Below are 23,575 nucleotides of genomic sequence, written 5' to 3'. Positions count from 1 at the left end.
GAAGGGTATGTTTGGTATTGCTGTTGCTGTTGTGGTTGCGGTTGGAAAAAAGTGATTTTTTCAAAAAGCACTTTTTCTGTGGTTTGTGTATATAATTTGAGTGTTTGGTTAAAAGTGTGGTTTGACTTTATTGTTGTTAAAAACATGTTTGGTTAAACCTGTGGTTGCGGTTGCTTTGGTACACAAAATGATGAAAAATGACATAAATAAAATAATTCTTTGTGTTAAGAGAAAATAAAATATTTTGTCCACATATATACTAGCAAAATAATAAAAGCTTGATTTGTTATTACAATTAAACATTATTGCCCCATCAAACTATTTGCAATGGCATCACGAATATAATCCATACGCGACGCACTCTGGTGTCCAGTTGTTTGTGATTGTGGAACGACATCGGGAAAAGTATCTGGAGGAACGAAATCAGGATGGCTATCAAACTTGTTGAATGCAACATCTTGGTCTGACTTCCGTCGAATATAGTTGTGCAGCGCCATTGATGCGACAACAATTTTAACCTGTGATTTGTAAGGAAACTCAGGCATGGTTTGCAAGATTCGCCATCTTTTCTTCCAAACTCCAAATGTACGTTCGATAACACATCGTAATGATGAATGGACTCGGTTGAATAGTTCCTCCCGACTTCGCGGTTGTCCTCGTCGATGAAATTCTGGAAGATGATATCTCTCCCCTCTATATGGACCCAAGTAACCGTATTCATTCGGATATCCCGAATCAACGAGATAATACTTCCCTGCATAAATGTACTAATTGTTTAATGCTTACAAAATACTTTATAAAAAAAGAAATTAGATCAGCTGAACAACAACCATATTTTTTTTCGGGTTAATACCTTCCGGTGGCCGCGGAAATTGTATGTTTGTATTTCCAATCGCCTCATAAAATATTCGTGTATCGTGAGCACTGCCTTCCCACCCAGCCCAAACAAATGTAAATTGCATGTCAAAGCTACATGCTGCCATTATATTTTGCGTCGGTATACCTTTTCTACCAATAAATGGTATTTGAATTTCTTGTGAAACACATGCACGTACATGTGTTCCATCAATCGCTCCAATGCAATTCTACAAAAACAAAAAATTTGTTGTCGAAGACAATTTAATTACACTTAAATATTTGATTGTAACCTTTTGAAATATTTAACTACTTGTACAGAGTATTGCTTACCTTGAAATAGGGCATGTATCTCGGATTCATTTCAATTTCCAATGGTGTTGTTGTGAATTCCGGATCTACTGGTTTAATGAAATCAGCTGCTAGCAAGCACACAGAACGAAGAACCTCTTTGAAATTTCTGGAAACTGTTTCACCTGAATGCTGAAAACGCTCCTGCACCTCCCTATTTGAAGCACCTAGAGCTAAAGTGTAGAGAAACATGCCTACTTTCTCAATAACACTCATCCGTCTAGACGGTTTCAACCTGTACATCGTTTCCAACTCTAAAGCCAAACTCTTCAATGTGTCCGCATCCATCCGAAACATGTTCACACAACGCATCCAATGCCCATTTAAAATTTCCGTCAACCATCGCATGCCAGTGTTGTATGAATTCATACATGGCTCTTTGTAAACATACGTATTGTAATACATCGTCAGTGCTCCAGCAGTGCATATGACTAATTTAGTTCGATCACACTCTCTATGCCAGAATAAATCGCCACCGTCATTGTCATCCTGTTGATTTAGGTCGTCGTCCTGAACCTCACTGTTATAGTTCCCATAACCATCACCGACACTACCTCCAAAACCACTTATTGAACTTGTACCGGCAAACCCATCCGACACATATCGACCAGCATTATTCATAACATTTTCATAATGGTCATCAAAAAGCGCAGTAAACCAATTCGGATCCATATCTAAAAACACAACTTAATATCAATTTCCAACCTGCAGAGTATCAGTAAATAATACATGTTCATTGAATAATATTTTTTGATTTGTTGTGTCGTTAACAACGATCTTAACACAAAACATTTATGCTTGATGAAGCGCTAAATATCGAACATCTTTAACTTATACGTAACTCATTCAATATTTTTCAACAAAACAATAATTGTAATTTTCAACTAGCAACGTAACGGTAACATGACAGTTTTCACTGCGTAATTTGTTTACATTATTTTAAACATTAATGACGACATTAACTTATCCTAAAACATCTTCATTGCATCAATCCCTAATAATCGAACTTATTTACGGCGAAATTAATTTAAGCAAAAAACATTTAAATTGAAGCAACCCCAACGAATCACACACATTTTACTTATAAGTAACGCATTCAATATTTTACAGCACAAACTTAAATTAAACCTTCAAAACAGTGTTTATACATGTTGGCATGCTTGAAATATGTGGTGGCAGGCCATTAAGGTTTCATGAGGAAAAAAAACTAAAGATAAGGGACTGCTGTATAAATAGGGAAAAAACAAAAAATAAACTTGCTTTATTGACAATAATAGCAGCCCTATCGGATTTACCATCTAAATTTGATAACAAAACATAAAGATAAAGCTGTATTAACTAAAAAATAGCCTTAAAATCAACAACTAACCTTCTAAAGTCAATGAAGTTGACGTTGCAGTGTAAAAACAACAACAAAACCTTCTGAAAACAGCCCTCAATACACGTGGGAATGCTTGCAAATTTTGTGGCCAGCCAATGAAAATGCTTTGGAATGATAATGCATCTTAAATAGAAACACACACACAGCACAAACGAACATATATTTACTGCCATACCCATCAGCAAACCAGTATTTGTACCATGACCAACCATTCAACCCAGCAACTCTCATTCAACCCACAATCAAACATTCAAGTAAGGAACAATAATTCAAGGCTGTAGCAGCAATTCAAGTCAACTAACATTCAACCAATCAGTTGCCATTCAACTCATAAAAAACCATGAAATCTGTCAAGTTACAATATGAAATTCAAGGCTGAAAAAGCAAACTGAACACAAAGTGTTCCAGCTATTCAAACTAGTCTATAGAAGTCAACATGAAACCTACAATTACAGCTTGTAAAAGGTACAATAATAGCTGTTAAAAACATCTCAAACATAACCAATGAGCCGACAACTACAAATACAAATGAAGTGCTCAACATATGATACGTTACAAGTTAAGAAACCTGGAAAAAAACAGCAAAGGCATAACCGTTTGCATCAACCATTTGGCAATTCTACAGCTGCAACAACACCTCATGCACCCAACCTTTTTGTGGACTTTTAACTGTGAGAAAACACATAACCATACAACATGTTAACGGCTCTTTGGAATACAAATCAAGCATTAGAAGTGTGCTAAACATTCAAAAACACTTGAGATATGAAATGCATGCAATAATTACCGAAACATATGACACACAACAAAATTTAATTGCTGCAACATATAACACAAAATAACATACATAACTGTTATTTTTCCCTAAATCAAATGTAAACTTACTTCAAGGTCTGTAGGTTGCCCTTCGATCGAACATTAATTTCAGCCACTGAAATTTTCGGTCCACATCACCCATTGCTGCCCACATTTCCCTCCTACTTCTAACCATGAAAAACTCAGTTGCAAAACAATACAGCTCACTGCCGAACACCACTTCCTCAATGGAGTGAAACTCCTTCATCACCTCTTCTATGCTACATCCTTTTTTATCCAAAACAGTTGACGTGCATTCACTCTTGGTAGACACACTATCAACTAACTTATCTAATCGCGATAACAAATGTGATCCCCTTCCGGCAGCCCTTTTTTTTTTCAAATTTTGTTGGGAACTTTGTTGCACACCTTTTCTCTTCCCACTACTACTAGTGGGATTGCTTGTGCTGTTGGAAAAATTGACACCAGCCACCATATTATTGACATCGGCAACAAAATTTGGTAGACTATCCTCCTCAGAATCTCCACTACCTTCCTGAAGATGAGGGTCCTCATTTACTGCGTTAGTTTGCCTTTGACCGACACCATCTTCATCAGAATTCAGACCCTGTGATGGAGCCCAAGCATACTGACCGGTAGCAACAGTGTTTGTAAACATGATATCATATTTACAACACAATGTTGGATCGATGCCAACATGCCTAAACTTTCTTGCTCCGCGTATCTCCTACAATAAAGGGACAATGAAGAAAAAAATGCATAAAAAATGATGTAAAAGCATGCAATCAAACAGTTTATTACAGCTCTAAACATACTGAACAAAACAGACCTGGTTTTTAGCTTTCCACCATTCATCAGGAGCCGCAATTGTTCCCAGTTCAGCACTCCAGCCTACTCCTGTTTCGGAAATCAACGTTTTCCATATTCTCCAATCTTTTTTAATTCCGTCCCACTTATTCTTTAATTGTGCTTTCGTTAATGCATGGCCAGTTTGATTCTTAAAGCAATTCATAACATATTTCCACCCAGCTTTGTCGAAATGTGTGTTGGGTCGCATACCTTGCTCAATTGCTTTAATACATATGTCACAAAAAGCATGCAACATCTCTCTAGTCCAACAAGCCTTATCTTGTGATTGAGAATCGTCCATGTTATCGGTTAAAATGTTTTGCCTAATATATAATTAACAGGTTAATTTCTTGGAGGCGATGTAAAGGACATGGAATGCACAATCTATCTTAATTAATAAATCGCAACCTAAAATGCAAATTGAGAACATAGACTTAACATAATCAACTTAACACTGTAATTGCTAGGTTTATTTCCATTAATGTTTCAACAAGCCAATGTTTGCATTGCCTAGTATTACTAATATTTATTCAAATTTAATGCCAAAGAATATAATGATAATATATTAATATGTGCTCTATAAAGTATTACAGTTGGCAGAAGTTTAGACAAAGAAAACCTTCAGTTTATATTCTAAAAAAGAAAGCTTATATGTCACTATGAGACTTGTGAACGAAGACTATTTACAAGCATATCAAGTACAAACACAAGAAAAAACCAACAGATTTAACTCACCATCTCCCTTTCCTTGCAACAACAAAATCCCCACACAATCTTAGCCCTTCATATATACATTATAAACCAGAACTTTTGTCATCCCCTCTTAATACTTTGAAACTTCCCTTCATGTTATACAATTGCAACCAAAAAAATCCAGTCCTGGAAACTTAAATTGCCACTCTAAACTAATAAACCGGTGCAAAAGAAACTCTTAATTTCCACAACACCAATATCCACATATTGCAAAATCATATGCTCTCTTCTTTCCTGCAAAAAAAAGACCATCCTTTTTTCACATTCCACACTCCGCAATCACATCCTTTATGTTATAATTTTTATCCTGTCCCAGTTGATCAAAAAAATTTTTTGCAGCAATTCTAGCTAACATAAAAGGTATTACTCCACTCTCTTGAAACCTTCCCTTGACAGCAATGATTAACCTTTTCTTGATTAAATTTACTAATTTAAAACAAAAACAAAACATCATTCTACTAATGCTAAACCAAATTTAGCAGAGACAAAGCAGGTAATGACTAACTAGCTCCCATTTAAATAAAAAACCCACATCAAAACCAAAGTCTTTAACACGAAAGCACATGTATTTGTGCCTAGCTATGCATAACAGTGTAAGGAAATGTTAACATTTTGATGGTTTCACACCACGCACAGCCAAAAGCACATGTAAAAAGAGAATCAGAGATATAAAGTAACTGTGCAACCGAAACAGACCAACTGACCGTGAATTTTCTTGTGCAACAGAGACAGAGATTGGTAAGATGCTTATGCTTGAGCTTTCCAGGAGGCTGATTTCGATGCTCTCTTTGGTTCCGGCAAAGAAAACACACAGCAAGAGAACATATTGGTTAGAGAAAACAGTTTGTTTTAGCTTATAAGGCAAGATCTATACATTTTTGTTAGGTCAAGTGCGAATAAAATTACCTGGTTCAGTGCGTGTCTTCTTCAACCGCGAGAGGAGTTCATCATGGCAGCGGATCTGTGGCAGATGGGCTTGATCTACACTCGGCTACAAACACTGGTGACAGCCTGCGTGAGATAATGGACGAAGAGTGTGTGTACTGAAAATGTGATGAGGAGTACTGATTTTTTGAGAAGAGGGCAGCCGTGGAGAAGGAGAGCTCTGGGAGGCGAATGTGGAGGAGGGGAGACGACCGTGATGCAACGGACAGATAGGGCTGAAATTAATTTTTTGGTAAAGGTTGCAGCGTTTTCTGAACAGCAGCCACGGCAAAAGCAACAACTAGTTGCTTTTGCTTGTCCTGCGTTTGGAACGCAATTCGTGTGGGTCCCATAGAGTTTGAAAACGTAGGTAGCTGTTAACCAAACAGCTTATTTCAATGGAACCGTAGGAAACGTGGACGCTCCCACGTTACCAAACATGTTCGAAGAAGACGCACGACTTTTCCCCAGCAACGATGCCGTTTCGGCAGAAATGGAAATTTTCACTTTGACCCCTAAACAGTTTAAACTTAACAATTGGGATCCTAATCAGTAATAATTGATTTCTAATTGTGCCCTTGGGTTGATTTCAATTAAATCCCTAAATTTATTTAATTAATTAACTCAAAGTTTAATTAAGTCCGCAAACTTATTAATTCTTCTGATTTCATTAATTAAACTAATTCAAATTTTAATTAAATTTCTAAACTTATTAATTCTTCAATTATTGATCAATTGACTCTTAAATTTAATAATCTCATTGTCAACTATATTTCATTTTTATTATTTGTTCAAAAATTGAGTTATGATAACGATGACGTTGGAATTGCTTCGACAAAGTTTTGAAAGTGGCCAACTTAGTCAACATTGACTAAGATATCCATTGGTGCAAAACCACCCAACCTCTTCGTGTGTTCACACTTCAAAGGTCCTAGAGGGTTCTTATTAAGGGTTATAAATTGTACCCCCAAGATTAGAAGGTGAAGAATGCATGCCTTTGTCTTCAAGTAAAGGAAAACCACCTAGGGCAAAACCATCATTGCAAAAACCATTGAAGGACAAAGGTTCCAGTTATGAAAATATGTTTAGAACTCTCTCATTTTGATCAAAGAGCTAAGCTTTGATTAATATTTGATGAAATCCATAAAAACCCTATAAATACCCTTGGAAATTTGAACATGAGGGAGGAGGAAAAAAAGAAGAGAAATACTAAGAAAATACCAAGAAAATACCCTAGTTGTGAAGGTTTATGAGCCTAGCATAAGAGTTTCTTCATCTTCAAAAAGGAAGCAAATTTGTGGAAACAAAAAATACAAAGGAAGGCAAAGAAGAGCAATAGCTGTTTTAGGGTTTGAAAATACATTTCTTAACCTAAAAGGAGAGTCCATATGGTCTGCTTGAGTTGATTTTGATTGTTATTTGATTTATGTTTATGTTTACAAGTATAGAAATGTGTTTGAAATGCTTGAAAAGTTGAGAGGTGCTTGTTTCTTCTCTTTTTTTTGTAGTTTTTTATTCTATGGATTGATGTTGTTCTCTAAAGCATTTTAGGATGTGTTTGATCTTGTTGTTGTAATAAAAGTCCTCTAGTTAAGTTAGTTTTTTTAGTTTGGTTAATGCATTGATAAGCCATGATGTTAATCCTGGGTTTATAGGGCTTTGGTCACGACCAACATATGTATTGAAAATCATTTTTGAATCCAAAATGCATGAATAAACTTCATGTATGTTTTTAATGATTTGTTGTTTTTTTGTTGTTTGTTTTGATTCAAATAAATATTCAAATGTTGTTTGTTTTTATTTGCCAGTTTTGAAAAATAAGGTTTTCATGAATAAGCTTGGTGTTTTTGTTTGTTTTGAAAAATAGGTTTTTTGCCGGACAAAGTTTTTTTAAAAAAAAAACACAATAAAAATTATAAAAATATATATATAAAAAATGTTTTTTCTTACATATGGCCGAAAATCCTTAAAATTATTTAAGCATTTTCTTATTTAAAAAATCTAAAATACTTTGGCATGTTTTAAAAAAAGATATTGCATGAATTTTACAACAGGTTTAAATTAGGTTTTGACCTATATTTCAATAACCCTAAAAATTTTAATTCATGAAAATTAATGGTTAGCATCTAGGCATAAATGTTGGACCTATAAGTAAGTTGACATTTAAATATCAAAAGTTGACTAGAAAAATTTTAGAATTATTTTAGATATTTACCAATTTAAATTAGGAGTATTTTTTTATCATAATATACGAGTAGTGAAGAACCCTTTCCCTTTTAAGGATATGCGAATCTTGTCAGGGCACCTACATAGACCCTTCCCATAAGAATTTATAAGAGTAAATCTTTATTTTGAGTCATAGACAGACCATCAGTTAGGAACTCATCAAAATGTTAAACCATATTTGAACCATATAATGCAGCTTACTTCAGGTAAGGTATGTTAGGGGGCTAATACCTTCCTTAACCACAACCCTTCCCTTATCCCTGGAATTTCTAATAAGACCAGTATACTCGAGTCTCCTAGTGACGATTACTTGACCCCTATGACATCGCTCACGTCGAATGCCCACGTGCAACGTTCTTTATTTGTTTTTTTATAAACTTTTGCAATTTGTTCGACCTCGCGCTCCCCATTCGGCTCTAATTCAGCCTCTACAACAACATTTCATTGCACCCTATGAGCTTGCCTTTGTTGGAGTTGCAAATTGTTCTTTTGCATCATTTGCATGAGAGCATTTATCTAATCATGAATTCCTGTCATTTTTTCTCAAACCTCACCGCAAGATCGTTGTAGCCCAATAATTTACGCTTGTTTCAAATTGATTCCCCTCAAAACTTCATCTTTTTCTTCAGCCATAGTATATCAATTTCTCACAATTCACAAATACATTCGAAAATCACTATCTTTCAACTCAAATCACAAATTCAATGAAGAATACAAATAGCCACCACAATCAGCAAGGGAAAACTCATCTCAATCCAAACCCAAGTCAAAGAAAACAATTTGTTCCGGTCCACAATCCCTGGTATTTCTTTTTCCAAGTTAGCCACATATAAAGTCCCAAATTAGTTCTGAAATCTTTGCTCCGATACCAAGATGATGTGTCTTAGGTTCTTAACCTGAACAAACTAGCAACTGATATGAAGATGAAGGAAAGTAAATTTGATTGTATGGTTTTTCTTATGGTGTTTAGGCTGAAAATTACATTATTTGTAATGGAAATGAGAGATAAAGTTATATACTTGGAACAACCCTTCAAGTCTAAAATATACCAAAATTATATAATTGATACCCAAATAAATGACTTTGTTTAGAAAACTAGACAAATAATAAATAGCACACATTTTTATTTATAGAACACACACAGACACAAAAAAATTAAAACAACAATAATTTCTCATACAAAACTCCAATGCATGCGTATAATTTGGAAAGATGATATTCTGAACTTGAAAATCATATAAAATAAGCTTAATTTTTAATGCAATAAAATGATTAAAATTCAGGCTCAAATTGGCCCATGGGCTGACATCAAACTTAAACCCTTCAAAACTCTCAAATCATAATCCAGGCTTTATTTTTTTTTGGTAAGTTGACGTTTGTATTAAAAGAAGAAGATACAAACATTATAAGGGGCATACCCCAGATTTACAATGATAACAGAAACATAAAACAACAGATGACTACAAGCTAGCCATCGACCATAAAACTGAAACCTCACTAGATTCGTTAGGGAAACCAATACAACCAGCTAACTAACAAATTAAGAATCTATGTTATTCACCCTCCAAGCTCGTTTGATCCTTTTGTTTTCATTTGTTGGTGCGACATTCCTCATCAAATCAAGCTTATCACGAATGATACATTCGATTTGATTCAAGACCAAATTCGAAGTTCTAGACATTCCAGCAAAGATCCTTGCATTCCGTTCTTGCCATACATGATACACTGTAGCTGCGAAACTCAGTTTACGAGAAAAATTGACGAAACTCTTGCCATGCCAAGAGACAGTGGCCCATCGAATCCATTCATCCCAGCCTTTTGTCATTCTTGGAATGTCGCATCTGTCACAAACATCCCACCAGATCGCTTTAGTATAGGAGCATTCAAAGAACAAGTGGTTGTGATCCTCATTGTGGCGGAGACAGAGTGAGCATCTATTAGGACCATGTATACCAAACCGATGAAGTTTATCTTGAGTTGTGAGTTTCTGTTGGACAACCATCCATAGAAGAAATGAATGTCTTGGAACAACATTCTTGAACCACACAATGTCATGCCATTCAACCATGTGACGATGACGTCTTAGTTGTTCCCAAGCTACTTTGACCGAGAATTTGTGATTTGGCGAATCCAACCAAACTATCTCATCCTTTTGCCCTATCTTAGGATTAGAATTGGAAGGAATAACTTCTATAATAGGGTGCCAGCCAATAGCTTGGGTGGTAGGAGTTTTCTATTCTGAGTTATGAATTAGCACATTCACCTTCGCGTTCTTGACCATACCTGAATCATAGATGAATCTTTCCCCGTAAGAATCCGCGAGTGGGCTATGAGGATGTCAATTGTCAAACCATAGAGAGGTTGTCATTCCAGGCTTTATTTGAAAACATACAAGCATATTTGAGCCTTTCCATTCAGTTTATAAGCCGCAAAACTCATTGAAACTTCAGTCATGCTAATCTGACTTATTAAGGTATTTTGTAGTTGTTTCGCCTTAGCTTTTGTTATTGGATCATTTGAGAGCCCATACACATTAGAATCAGCCTAGCCCCTTCCATGTTAGAATTATGATGCATATCATTATTACTCTGTCATTGACTCTTACGCATATCTGGTACTTGTCCACTCAAATGTGTAGCTCTTTAGAAAAATGAAATTTATTGCAGGCTTGGTTTTATAGAGAACTCTCCCAGCTATTTAAGAAATACTCTACATTTCATATGATGTTCTTTTCCTTCTAATTCTATTCCTATGACGACAGATAAGGAGAATCACAAAGTATCACAAAGAACCAAAAAATATCCATCAAGCAGCGTAGTCATATCATCAACAATACAACGAAGTATCATTTAAATGGAACAATGACTGGCTTTAATACAACAATTTATCCCAAATTTCGAAAGAAAATCAGCAAAATAATCAATGTCATCTGTATTATCGGAAGCTTTCAATGCAAATCAACAATGTCTTTTCTATTATTTCCTGTGGCCTAAACATTCTTTCTTGATCAAGATTATGGTCCAATCTCCCCTCAACATGGGAACTGGCAACATTGCTACATTACTAAATTACCTGAGCAACAAATGAACCCGAAACTGAAAAGTAATCATTTTGAAGGTGAAGTATCATTAGAATCCTTTTTGGGTCCAGAAACAGCAGCAGTTGCTGCTGCTGTGACAGCTGCTGCAGCAGCTCCAAGCTTCACACCACCAGCAGCCTTCATTGCACCGGCTACTTTTGCAAATATTGCTACACCTCCTACAAGTGCAGCCCTCAAGGCAACTGTTGGTTTTACTGCCATTTCTTATGGGAACTGCAAAAAAAAAAAAAAACATTTATGCGACAAAATAATAATAAAAAAAAAGTTATCTTGTCCATGCAAATAACAAACAAATGCTGAAAGTATTAATACCTAGCATAACAGCCAAAAAACACCATGCCAAATTGACAATATTAACAACTTATCAAAATAAATGAGCCTTAAGAGTATATAATAACATTGTTTTGTTAATTAAATGAAAGGAAGAACAAGAACATCTTAAACCAGCAAAAACTGTTCAAATGTGTGATTTTGCTGCTCCAATCCATAACATGTTTAAGCCCTAGTTGGTTCTTTCTTTATGACATTTTAGATATGTACAGAGTTTCTTCTTCAAAGTGTAACTACAGGTTTCAATACTTTCAAAGAAAAGCTTTAAAAACAATGAGAACAGTCATATTCTTGGCACGAGTGACTGCCTTTTTCAGAAGTAGTTCAAAAGAAGGGCCAAAAAGAAAAGAACAATACGAGCATCTCTTCAAAGTTCAAATGTTAAGAAGGATGAGACGAGAAACTTGTCTTTGAGAAAAGTTTTTCAGCAGATTCTCTCCATCTCCTTTGCAGAAATGGAAAAGATATGCCCACTAACTGCTACAATGCAAAGCCCAGTCTAAACACAATTCTTAGTTCCCCTCTTTGTGCCCATTCTCATTTTTTGGTATGTATACTCGCTGCTATCAGACATATCTATCTATCTATCTAACGACAAATTGGCAATAGTAATTCAAACCTCGACGAAATAGCAGTCTGGACCTTCTAAATGTAACATAACACAAGTAGGCAGCGCAAACGAGCAAAGACTAGTGTTACCCAATGCAGACGCAGATCACAAGGCACAAAACATTATCTGAAATAGTAATTTGCAAAGGTTCAATGAAAAAAAAACAATTCATAACCACCCAGAGAGCATTCTTTAATTACATTTCTATATGCCAACCACATTCGATTCCTCTATACTTTGTGCTCCCAAGCAATATCTGATCAAACTCTCGAGGATTTCGAACAAATTACCATCGAATTAAAAAAAAAAAAACCATAACACATTTTACCCTCAATATCCAATAAATAAAGAAAAAAAAATGTTAATAATACAGAAGAAGTAAGAGAGAAGCTTGATGGTTTCTTAGAGTGAAGGAAATAAAATGAGACAGAAATAATAATGAGAGAGCGTAGGAAAAAAACAAGCAAGTAAGCAACCTTTCTTTTTCTGTCTTCGTTTTCTTTATCCTTGCTTGTTTGTATCTTGGAGGAGCTTCAACGCAAATGGCTTTCTTCGTTCCTCTCCCGTTCGTTCTTGTCTTCTTCGCAGTTGATGTTCTAGTCCTATCAAACGACGTGTCTTCTCTTCTCCGAACCACACAGCGTTTATTACTTTATGGGCAGATGACATTCCACCACTACGAACGACGGGTGCTCTATTTACGAACCAAACGACCAGTAGTTTCCTGCCTGGATGCCTCGGCCTCCTCTCTTTTTTCTTTTCAAGGAAGGTGCAATTAGGAAAGAAAGGCTTGGAGAGGGGGCGGGGTGTCACACAATATAACTAATGAAAATACAAGAGATAAAGACGGGGGACAAACAATAACAGGAACAATGAAAATTTAAATCAAAGATTAGAGCGAGGATTTATTTTGCAATATTATTAGGAGACACATGTAATAAAGAATATTATCTTTAAGTTCGGAACAATCAAATTGTGTGTGTATACAATTGGTTGCAACAGAATAGAAACGATGTTGAAAAATTGTAATGCAAGAAACGCATGAAGAGAGATTCGGGTGAATCATTTCTTGTTTCTATACAATTTTCATTTCTTCTTCATCTATCTAATTGATATATAATTGCGATCTTCACCAATTAACCAAATTAAGACTAAGATTAGTAACAAGGGAAGTCATTCCCATTTCACCCATAACAACTGGTATCAGAGCTAACCTTTCTTGGCTGAGGCTATGGCGTCTAACACACAAACCATAGAGATAAAAAGGCTTGAGGAGTCCGTTGAACTGACAAAAAGAGAAACCAACCACAAGTATGAATTACTCGTCACTCTCGTGAAAGAAGAAGGCTAGAAGCTAGACACCACCACAAACTGTCATGGAACTCAAATCGAAGACATAAAGAATTTGCTCAATGGTCTGGCGCAACAGCTACAGTTTGTCATGCAAAGGATTCCATTTGCTGCAAGGGAATCAAGTAAAGGTAGGGATAAGCAGGCGGCTTATCAGAATGAATCTACAGGCAGACTTAGCTATTCTAATGAGGGAAGACCAGCTGCTTATAAGGTATACAGGCCAAAACACCTCTTTCCAATATTCGGAGGGGATGATGTGCATAGATAGTTGTATAAATGCAATCAGTACTTTGAGATTGAGGATATTGAGGATCCTGAGAAACTGAAACTTGCTTCTTATTATTTAGATGGCATAGCTCTATATTGGCACCAAAATTTTATAAGAAACTTAAATAACTGGAGAGTGAGTTGGGATGAGTATGTAGAAGCTTTGTGTTACAGATTTGGAGGGCAGAAAGATCCTATGAAAGACTTGATTGATTTGAAACAAATAGGGACACTAGAAAACTATATCCACGATTTTGACATTTTATGGAATAAGGCAGGTATAGGGGAGAAACAAGCTTTAGTTATATTCTTAGGGGGTCTAGAATTGGAGATTAAAAACACTGTTAAAATGTTCGAACCCAAAGACCTGAGGCAAGCCTACAACCTCGCTAAGTTGCATGCCAATACCTTAGCTCACAGACAAAATGTGGGATTTGCACCAAAACACTCAGCCTCCACCACCAGCCACAGCCTGCCACAAAAAACCATGCAACCACCAAACTTAACTCCTACAAATCTTACAGCAGCCAACTTACCCAAGGCTAATCCTACATATTGGCAAAATAACAGTGCTCAAAATTCCTTCAACAAAATTGCCAGTAAACCTACCAAATCTATAAAAAAAACCAAGAGTTTGAAGAACGTAGATTAAAAGAGTTATGTTTCTAGTGTGATGACAAATTTGTCCCAGGTCATAGGTGCAGAAACAAGAGGTTGTATTATCTAAATATTATAGAAGAGGAGGAAGAAATTAGAGGAGAGGAGCAATGTAAGGAGAGGTGTCCAATTGAAGAACTAATACCCCAGATTTCATTAAATGCTTTAGAAGGGACTGTCGGGTTCCACACCATGAAAGTCACAGGGAAGGTAGGGAAGAAGGTTCTCCATATTCTGATGGATTCGGGAAGCATTCATAACTTTCTAAACTCTTCACTAACCTATAAACTACAGAACAACTTAACCACCATCACCCCTATAACTATACAAGCTGCCAATGGAGGAAAGATGTCGTGTACTTCAGTGTGTAAGGGCCTGAAATGGGAGATACAAGGGGTGTGTTTTGAAGCATATGTGTTCATCATGGACCTGAGTAACTATGACATGGTGTTAGTGTTCAATGGCTGTCAATGCTAGGGGACATTCTGTGCAACTACAAACATCTTTGGATGTCCTTTGATTGGAAGGGTTGGAGGCTGTTGCTGAAGGGAGAAAGTCCAATCAAATTCCAAGCTATTGAGCTTGCACAACTATAGGGGTTATTAAACAATTCAGAGCAGGTGGCAGAACTTCACTTATGTAGTCTACAAGTCTTGGAGGATGATGATCTCACTCTTAGCTCCCTGACAGTAAAGCAACATCACCACCAGGATACCACGTTAAATAAATTGTTAGAGAATTACAGTGACCTCTTTAGGAGCTTGAAGGACTACCCTCAACTAGGGGCCATGATCATGTTATACCCTTGAAGAAAGGGAGTCAACCCATTAACTTGAGACCATACAGGTACTCAAGGCTGCAGAAGGATGTGCTCGAAAAAATGGTGGAGGAAATGCTGGGAACTGGAATTATAAGGCCTAGCAACAACCCTTTTGCCTCCCCAATAGTGTTGGTTAAGAAGAAGGATTTCACATGGCGACTCTATGTAAATTATAGAGCACTGAACAAATTGATTATCAAGGATAAATACCCCATTCCGATGGTGGAAGAGCTACTGAAGGAACTGGTGGGAGCAACAATATTTTCAAAGATTGACCTTCGATCTGGTTATCACCATATTAGGATGGGTTCGAGGGAGGAATTCAAAACAGCTTTCAAGACATACAGTGGCCACTACGAGTTCTTAGTTATGCCATTTGGGTTAACCAACGCTCTAGCTACGTTTCAGAGCACATCTCAAGAAGTTCATCTTGGTATTTTTCGACGACATATTAATCTACAGCAAGACATCTGCAGCTTACTATGAACATTTACAGACTGTTTTTGACCTCTTAAGGATACATCAGCTAGTTACAAAGGAAAGTAAGTGTAGCTTTGGCAGCGAACAAGTCGAATACTTGGGCCACATTATATCCAAATATTGCTACCAACCCTAACAAAATCAAAGCTATAATTGAGTGGCCATTGCCTAGGAACTTACGGCAACTCAGAAGGTTTTTGGGGCTTACTGGCTACTATAGAAGATTTGTCAAGGGATACGAATCCATTTGCAAACCCTTGACACAACTCCTAAAAAAAGGATGCCTTTGGCTGGAACCTAGAAGCAACTACTGCGTTCACATTACTCAAAGAGCTGATGGCCACTCCTCTAGTATTAGCCTTGCCAACTCTAGATAAATTGTTTGTTGTAGAGACCGATGCATCCATAGTGGGTGTAGGTGCAGTACTGATGCAAGAGGGGCATCTCATTGCCTACATCAGCAAGTCTCTAGGCCTTAAACAGCAAGCCATGTCTATTTATGAAAAGGAAATGTTGGCTATACTGCATGCAGTCAACAAATGGAAGCATTATCTCTAGGGGCGACATTTTAATATTTGCATGGATCATGTAAGTCTTAAATATTTGCTAGACCAAAAGATAGTTACTCCTATGCAGCACTAATGGTTAATTAAATTAATGGGGTATGACTATGAGATCGAATACAGAAAAGGAAAAGACAATATGGCAGCTAATGCCCTCTCACGAACTTCAAGCCAATTACTTTATTCCTTGGTTGTTTTTTCAGTCTCTACCAAGCTTATGAAGGACATTGCACAATCTTGGCAAAAGGATCCTCATTTGCAGACTGTCATTCAAAACCTGCAAGTCTCTCCCACTTCACATTCACACTACACATCGGTCAATGGCCACCTGCAGAGGAAGGGAAAATTTGTGGTGGGACGTGATGTGGACTTACACAGAAGGTTATTCTCTTTATATCACAACTCAGCCATGGGTGGTCACTCAGGAAGCACGGCTACTGCAAAAAGGATGGGTAGTTTGTTATACTGGAAGGGCCAGCAGAAACACGTCCGACAGTTTGTGGGAGCATACTCAATCTGTTAGCAAAACAAACATGAGAATGTAGCCACTCTAGGGCTACTACAACCTCTGCCTATTCCTCATGCTCCATTCATCAATATCAGCATGGATTTCATCGATGGGCTGCCTAAATCTGAAGGCAAGGACGTTATTATGGTGGTAGTTGATCGCTTCAGCAAATATGCTCATTTTATGAGCCTCAGCCACCCCTATTCAGCACCTACAGTGGCTAAGATATTCATGGATAATGTGTATAAATTACATGATCTTCCAGCATCAGTTGTTAGTGAGAGGGATCCAATATTTCTAAGCATATCACCCTTAAACTGATGGTCAGACACCAATCGTCAATAAATGTGTTGAAAACTACCTCAGATGCATGACAGGGACCAACCCAAACCAGTGGGCACGATGACTATCACACTGCAGAATGGTGGTACAATACCAATTTCGATTCTTCAACTCAGCTCACTCCCTATGAAATACTGTATGGGTTTCCTCCTCCTATACATGTTCCTTATCTTCCTAGAGACTCTACGGTGGAGTCAATTGATGACATTCTAACTAGGCGAGAAGAAATGCTTAAGCAAGTCAAGAGGAACCTACAAGCTAGTCAGAACAGGATGACACAAATTGCTAATAACAGACGTAGCGAAAGGAGCTTCTCTATAGGGGACTATGTTTATCTTAAACTCCAACACTACCAGTAAAATTCAGTAGTCCACAGATCATTACAGAAACTATAAGCAAAGTTCTTCGGTTCTTACCTAGTGATCAATAAAATTGGCAACGTGGTGTACAAACTAGAACTTCCACCTTCCTCGACCATACATCCAGTGTTCCACGTTTCACAACTTAAAAGGCATGTCGGGAGCCAACCAGTGCAGACTACCTTACCACAAATGCCTCTAACCCCTGCATTACAACCACAAGCAACAATGGACAGATGCATCGTAAAGAGAAAGAATCAGGCCGCTACTCAAATATTAATTCATTAGAGGGGTTTCTCACCTGCAGACGCTACTTGGGAATATCCAGAGGAAATCGCAACTCGTTTTCCACACTTTAACCTTGAGGACAAGGTTGTTTTAATGGGGGAAGATTTGTCACACATTATAACTGTTGAAATTACATGAGACAAAGACGAGGGACAAACAATAACAGGAACAATGGAAATTTAAATCAAAGATCAGAGAGGGAAAGCATCCAAGGACTAAACGCATCGTTTTAGTTTATTTGGCAATATTATTAGGAGACACGTGTAATAAAGAATATTACCTTTAAGTTCGTAATAACCAAATTGTGTGTGTATATAATTGGTTGCAACATAATAGAAACAATGTTGAAAAATTGCAATGCAAGAAATGCATGAAGAGAGATTTGGGTGAATCATTTCTTGTTTCTATACAATTTTCATTTCTTCTTCATCTATCCAATTAATATCTGATTGCGATCTTCACCAATTAATCAAATTAAGACTGAGATTAGTAATAGGAGAAGCCATTCTCATTCCACCCATTACACAGAGGGAGAGAAAAAGAAAGAGAGAGAGATATGGATTCATTCAGTGGAGGAGGGAGCTGGACAAAGATCCCAAACTTGGTAACACACAGTAGCTCCCCTGCACACTCAAATCAAGACTAGTTTTACCTCCTTCAACAACAGCAGCAGCAGCAGCTTAACCAACAGCAATTTCAACAATAGCAGCACCACCAATATCAGCAATAGCCACAGAAACAACGTTTTATTCAACAACAGCATCCGCAAACGTCAACACCAGCCATTGGCCTCTCACTTCCATCTAGGGGTGATCATTTTCGGTTCGGTTCGGTTTTTACCTAAAAAAATAACCAAAATAAAATTTTGAAAAACTGAAAAATTTGAACCAGAACCGAACCGGAATCGGTTCAAACCGACCGGTTGTGGTTCGGTCCTGTTCAGTTTTTTTAACATAAAAACCGGAAAAACCTATATTTAAACCGACCGGGTTTTTTTAACAATCTTCTCTATAGCTTCTCCAGCTTCCCTCTTGTTTTTCCCTACAAACCCCACAATTTCAAAAGCCCAATTACTCAACAAACAACAAATTTGTCATCATAAGCTTCATGAAAACTATCATGGGACTGCAGATTATAAAGTTCTAGTAAGACAACAAAGAGTTGTAAGGAGAATGGTTTCCTTGAAGATGAAGATCACTGAAGCCTTGAAGATGAATCTGTCATCATAAGCTTCATAAAAACTATCATGCCCAATTACTGAAGCCTTGAAGATGAAGATTTGAAGCATACACTAAACCAGTCCCTGGGTTGTTAGATTTGAAGATGAAGATTGAAGCTTTGTTGAAGTTTTGTTAGATGACTAGAAGTCTAGATCTGGCCATTAGTGATGGACGACAGTGTGAGAGATTGAGATTTGAGAGTTGTGTGCTTTTGGAGGGGGGGATCTGGCCATTAGTGATGGACGAGAGTGTGAGAGAATGAGATTTGAGAGTTCTGTGCTTTTTTTTTTGGGGGGGCGGGGCGGGGCGGCTGCGATGCAGAAGGAGGGGGAGTGCTAGGGTTAAAAATTTAGAAGGGGATTTTATAGTATTTTTTTAAAAAAACTGAACCGGTTCGGTTCGGTTTGGTTTTTTCGGTTTCAGGCTTATCAAACCGAAACCGAACCAAACCGGTCGGTTTTTAAAAAATTCTAATCGGTTTAATCGGTTTTTTTCACGGTTCGGTTTTTTCGGTTATTTTTTTTTCGGTTTTCTCGGTTTAATCAGTTTTTTGGTTTTTTTGCTCACCCCTACTTCCATCTCTTACATGTAACCAAATCATTATTTGTTTGTAGTTGGTTGAGAATGGAACTCGGGATCAGCATTCTGATGCTTTGGTTTGTTTCTTTTTGAAAAAAAAAAATATTATTGATACGGGAATTGTGGGTTTCTTTTCAGAATTTAGAAGATAGGAGTTTATAAGGTTCAATCTGAAATGGGTTTCTTTTCTTTCACTGTAAAGGTTAATGAATTGAACACTCACTTTGACAAGTGTCAGCAGCTGTTGAATTCAATTTCAAGCTCAATTAACGCTAAAGCTGTTATGGGTTTATTCTAAACCATTTATCTTTCTTCTTCTTCTTCTTTTTGTCAATTTATCTAGAGTTTTTAGTTTTTTTGTCTTTTTTTTAATGAAATATAATACTCACATCTACATATACTGTTGTGTTTTAATTGTGGACATATTGTTGTTTTCTTGCTGCGCATGTTGCATCAGTTCGTCTTCAAAATGAGGAATTAATGCGATGTTTTAATGTTGAGATGACAAACATTTCAAAATTAGAACAGAAGATATATAAAAATGTTAGTGAGTCACCTCCCACTATCATTGGCCTAATACATGACGTATATATATTAGCAAATTCCCATGAAATTGCAATGCAAAACCAGTTATTTAAGATTGGTCATACAAAGCTTAACGGATCGAGTTTTTTCAATATGACTAAGAAAGCTAAAGCAGGAATTGAAACTTTTCAATATGACTCACTTCTCCAACATTTCAGATAGAGTTAAAGATGCAAAAAATGAAATGGATAAGGCTCAACAGGCTCTGCATACAGCGCATGAGAATCCAATGTTGTGCATGCGAGAAAGGGATGCTGTTCGTAAATACGCTTTGACCGTCAGAGCTGAAGAGAGTTTTTTCAAACAGAAGGCAAGGATACAATGGCTTAGCTTGGGGGATCAGAATACTAGCTACTTTCACAAATCAGTAAATGGAAGACAGAATAGAAATAAGCTTCTATCACTTACAAGGGAGGATGGAGAGGTTGTCGAAGGACACGAGGCAGTCAAATCAGAAGTAATTGCATACTTCCATCGTGTGTTAGGAGTGGATCAGATGCCTAGGGTTCTGAACGAAGAAGTGATGGACTCGGCAATTAACTTGAAACTGTCTTCAACGCAACAGCATCTACTCGCACAAGATGTAACAAGGGAGGAGATTAAGCATGCTATGTTTAGTTTGAAGAACAACAAAGCCCCTGGTCCGGATGGCTTTAACGCAGGTTTCTTCAAAAGAATGTGGCACATAGTTGGGGAAGATGTAATCAACGCTGTTAGCTCCTTCTTTCAGACTCGTAGAATGCTTAAAGAAATGAATGCTACATCCATTTCCCTTATTCCTAAAGTTGCTAATCCTACAAGGTTGACAGATTTTCGTCCTATATCTTGCTGCAATACAGTGTACAAATGCATCGCTAAGATTCTAGCTAGGAGAATCAAAGTTGTTTTGCCATCCTTAGTTGGTCCATATCAGACTGCTTTTATCTCAGGACGGAGAATCAGTGATAACATTCTTTTGTCTCAGGAACTAATGAAAGGCTATCATAAATCTACGGGACCTGCTCGTTGTGCTATGAATCAGTGATAACATTATTTTCCATACAGGTCTATAGGGCATCTCTCTTTCTCTTACCTGGGCAAGTAATTAAAAAAATAGAGCAAATTATGAAATCCTTTCTTTGGTCAGGTTCAGATATGAGAACTACTGGGGCTAAAGTGGCTTGGGATCAGGTATGTCTTCCAAAAAAGGAGAGGGGGCTAGGTATAAAAAGGATAACAGAATGAAACAAAATTGCTTTGTTGAAACACATTTGGAACCTGTGCAATGACTCAGATGGCTCAATCTGGTCTACTTGGATCAGATCCAATCTGTTGCGAGGTAGGAATTTCTGGACAATCAAGACGCCACAGAATTGCTGTTGGGCTTGGGGAAAGATTCTAAAGCTCAGATCCTTAGCATGGCCGAAGATGAAGTACATCATAGGAGATGGAATGACAACCTCTCTATGGTTTGACAACTGGCATCCTCACAGCCCACTCGCGGATTCTTACGGGGATAGATTCATCTATGATTCAGGTATGGCCAAGAACGCGAAGGTGAATGTGCTAATTCAAAACTTAGAATGGAAAACTCCTACCACCTGCTATTGGCTGGCACCCCATTATAGAAGCTATTCCTTCCAATTGTAATCCTAAGATGGGGCAAAAGGATGAGATAGTTTGGTTGGATTCGCCAAATCACATATTCTCGGTCAAAGTAGCTTGGGAACAACTAAGACGTCATCGTCAGATGGTTGAATGGCATGACATTGTGTGGTTCAAGAATGCTGTTCCAAGACATTCATTTCTTCTATGGATGGTTGTCCAACAGAAACTCATAACTCAAGATAAACTTCATCGGTTTGGTATACATGGTCCCAATAGATGCTCACTCTGTCTCCGCAACAATGAGGATCACAACCACTTGTTCTTTGAATGATCCTATACTAAAGCGATCTGGTGGGATGTTTGTGACAGATGCGACATTCCAAGAATGACAAAAGGCTGGGATGAATGGATTCAATGGGCCACTATCTCTTGGCATGGCAAGAGTTTCGTCAATTTTTCTCGTAAACTGAGTTTCGCAGCTACAATGTATCATGTATGGCAAGAACGGAATGCAAGGATCTTTGCTGGAATGTCTAGAACTCTGAATCTGGTCTTTAATCAAATCGAATGTATTATTCGTGATAAGCTTGATTTGATGAGGAATGTCGTACCAACAAATGAAAACAAAAGGATCCAACGAGCTTGGAGGGTGAATAACATAAATTCTTAATTTGATAGTTAGCTGGTTGTATTGCTTTCCTAACGAATCTAGTGAGGTTTCAGTTTATGGTCGGTGGCTAGCCTGTAGCCATCTGTTGTTTTATGTTTCTGTTATCATTGTAAATCTGGGAGATGCCCGTCAAAGTTGCATTGTCTGATTTTGGAATCCTTATCTATTTTATGTAGACAGTTGATGGAGAAAAGCGAAAGCTGGACGAAAGATACCAATTGCTAAACCAAAGGAGGTAAATCTTCTCTAAGATTTTTTTTTCTCCGCTTTTGTTCTTGACTTGCTTGATACAGGAAATTGATTTATATCTTGTTTCTTTGACAAAAAAGAATATATGTATATGTGTATGTATTTATATACATACATACATATGTGTGTGTATCTCCATATCAGGGAGCTAATTGGCAATTATAGAAATTCTGTTAAAAAAGTTTCTCAAGTGAGCCATAACTGCTTTTCCTTCTTGAGCAAAGAGTAGGAAAAATACATTAGAACCTGAACCCAACAAGAGTTTGGTAACAGCTGAGTGAAAGCAGATTACTAAGTAAAAATATGAAGCCACGTGTACTTTTTGGTGGGAGCGGAACTCTTAATTGTTTTTGGATTATGCCTGAGCTGTGTGATTGATGTTGGTTACAAAGTTGCTGTTGACGTCGTTGGAAATTTACTTACAAGTTTTTTTTTTTATCAACTATCTGTTTTCCTTTTTTTTAACCTTATATGTACGACATCTTAATTCTTTTGGGTGAGGAGACTTTCAGTTTCTTTAGAAACTATAAATGAGATTGCAAACTGCGGAGTTCAGGTGACTAGAGACGAGGATTTTTCTTTTTTTTTGGTAAGTTGACGTATGTATTAAAAGAAGAAGATACAAACATTATAAGGGGCATACCCCAGATTTACAATGATAACAGAAACATAAAACAACATATGGCTACAGGCTAGCCACCGACCATAAAACTGAAACCTCACTAGATTCGTTAGGGGAACCAATACAACCAGCTAACTAACAAATTAAGAATCTATGGTATTCACCCTCCAGCTCGTTGGATCCTTTTGTTTTCATTTGTTGGTGCGACATTCCTCATCAAATCAAGCTTAT

The 23,575-nt window shown here is 37.2% G+C and overlaps 3 protein-coding genes across 3 annotated transcripts; 1 reads left to right on the top strand and 2 right to left on the bottom strand.

Moving 5' to 3' along the window:
- Positions 1-302: 302 nt before the first annotated feature.
- On the bottom strand, positions 303-1,878 carry LOC133681276 (uncharacterized). Its single transcript, XM_062104372.1, has 3 exons — positions 1,189-1,878; positions 854-1,085; positions 303-754 (listed from the first exon to the last, which is right to left on the bottom strand). The coding sequence occupies exons 1-3, from the start codon at positions 1,876-1,878 to the stop codon at positions 303-305; spliced, it is 1,374 nt and encodes a 457-aa protein (XP_061960356.1).
- A 1,595-nt stretch (positions 1,879-3,473) lies between these two features.
- Positions 3,474-4,553, bottom strand: LOC133681260 (L10-interacting MYB domain-containing protein-like). The gene is made up of 2 exons (XM_062104370.1): positions 4,233-4,553; positions 3,474-4,130 (listed from the first exon to the last, which is right to left on the bottom strand). The coding sequence occupies exons 1-2, from the start codon at positions 4,551-4,553 to the stop codon at positions 3,474-3,476; spliced, it is 978 nt and encodes a 325-aa protein (XP_061960354.1).
- A 13,835-nt stretch (positions 4,554-18,388) lies between these two features.
- On the top strand, positions 18,389-22,951 carry LOC133681244 (mediator of RNA polymerase II transcription subunit 9-like). The gene is made up of 5 exons (XM_062104369.1): positions 18,389-18,436; positions 19,667-19,708; positions 19,834-19,918; positions 22,654-22,708; positions 22,867-22,951. The coding sequence occupies exons 1-5, from the start codon at positions 18,389-18,391 to the stop codon at positions 22,949-22,951; spliced, it is 315 nt and encodes a 104-aa protein (XP_061960353.1).
- Positions 22,952-23,575: the final 624 nt, after the last annotated feature.

Source organism: Populus nigra, chromosome 1, assembly GCF_951802175.1.
Source record: "Populus nigra chromosome 1, ddPopNigr1.1, whole genome shotgun sequence".
In the NCBI taxonomy this organism is placed as follows: Eukaryota; Viridiplantae; Streptophyta; class Magnoliopsida; order Malpighiales; family Salicaceae; genus Populus; species Populus nigra.
This window is presented reverse-complemented; position numbering and strand designations above follow the sequence as displayed.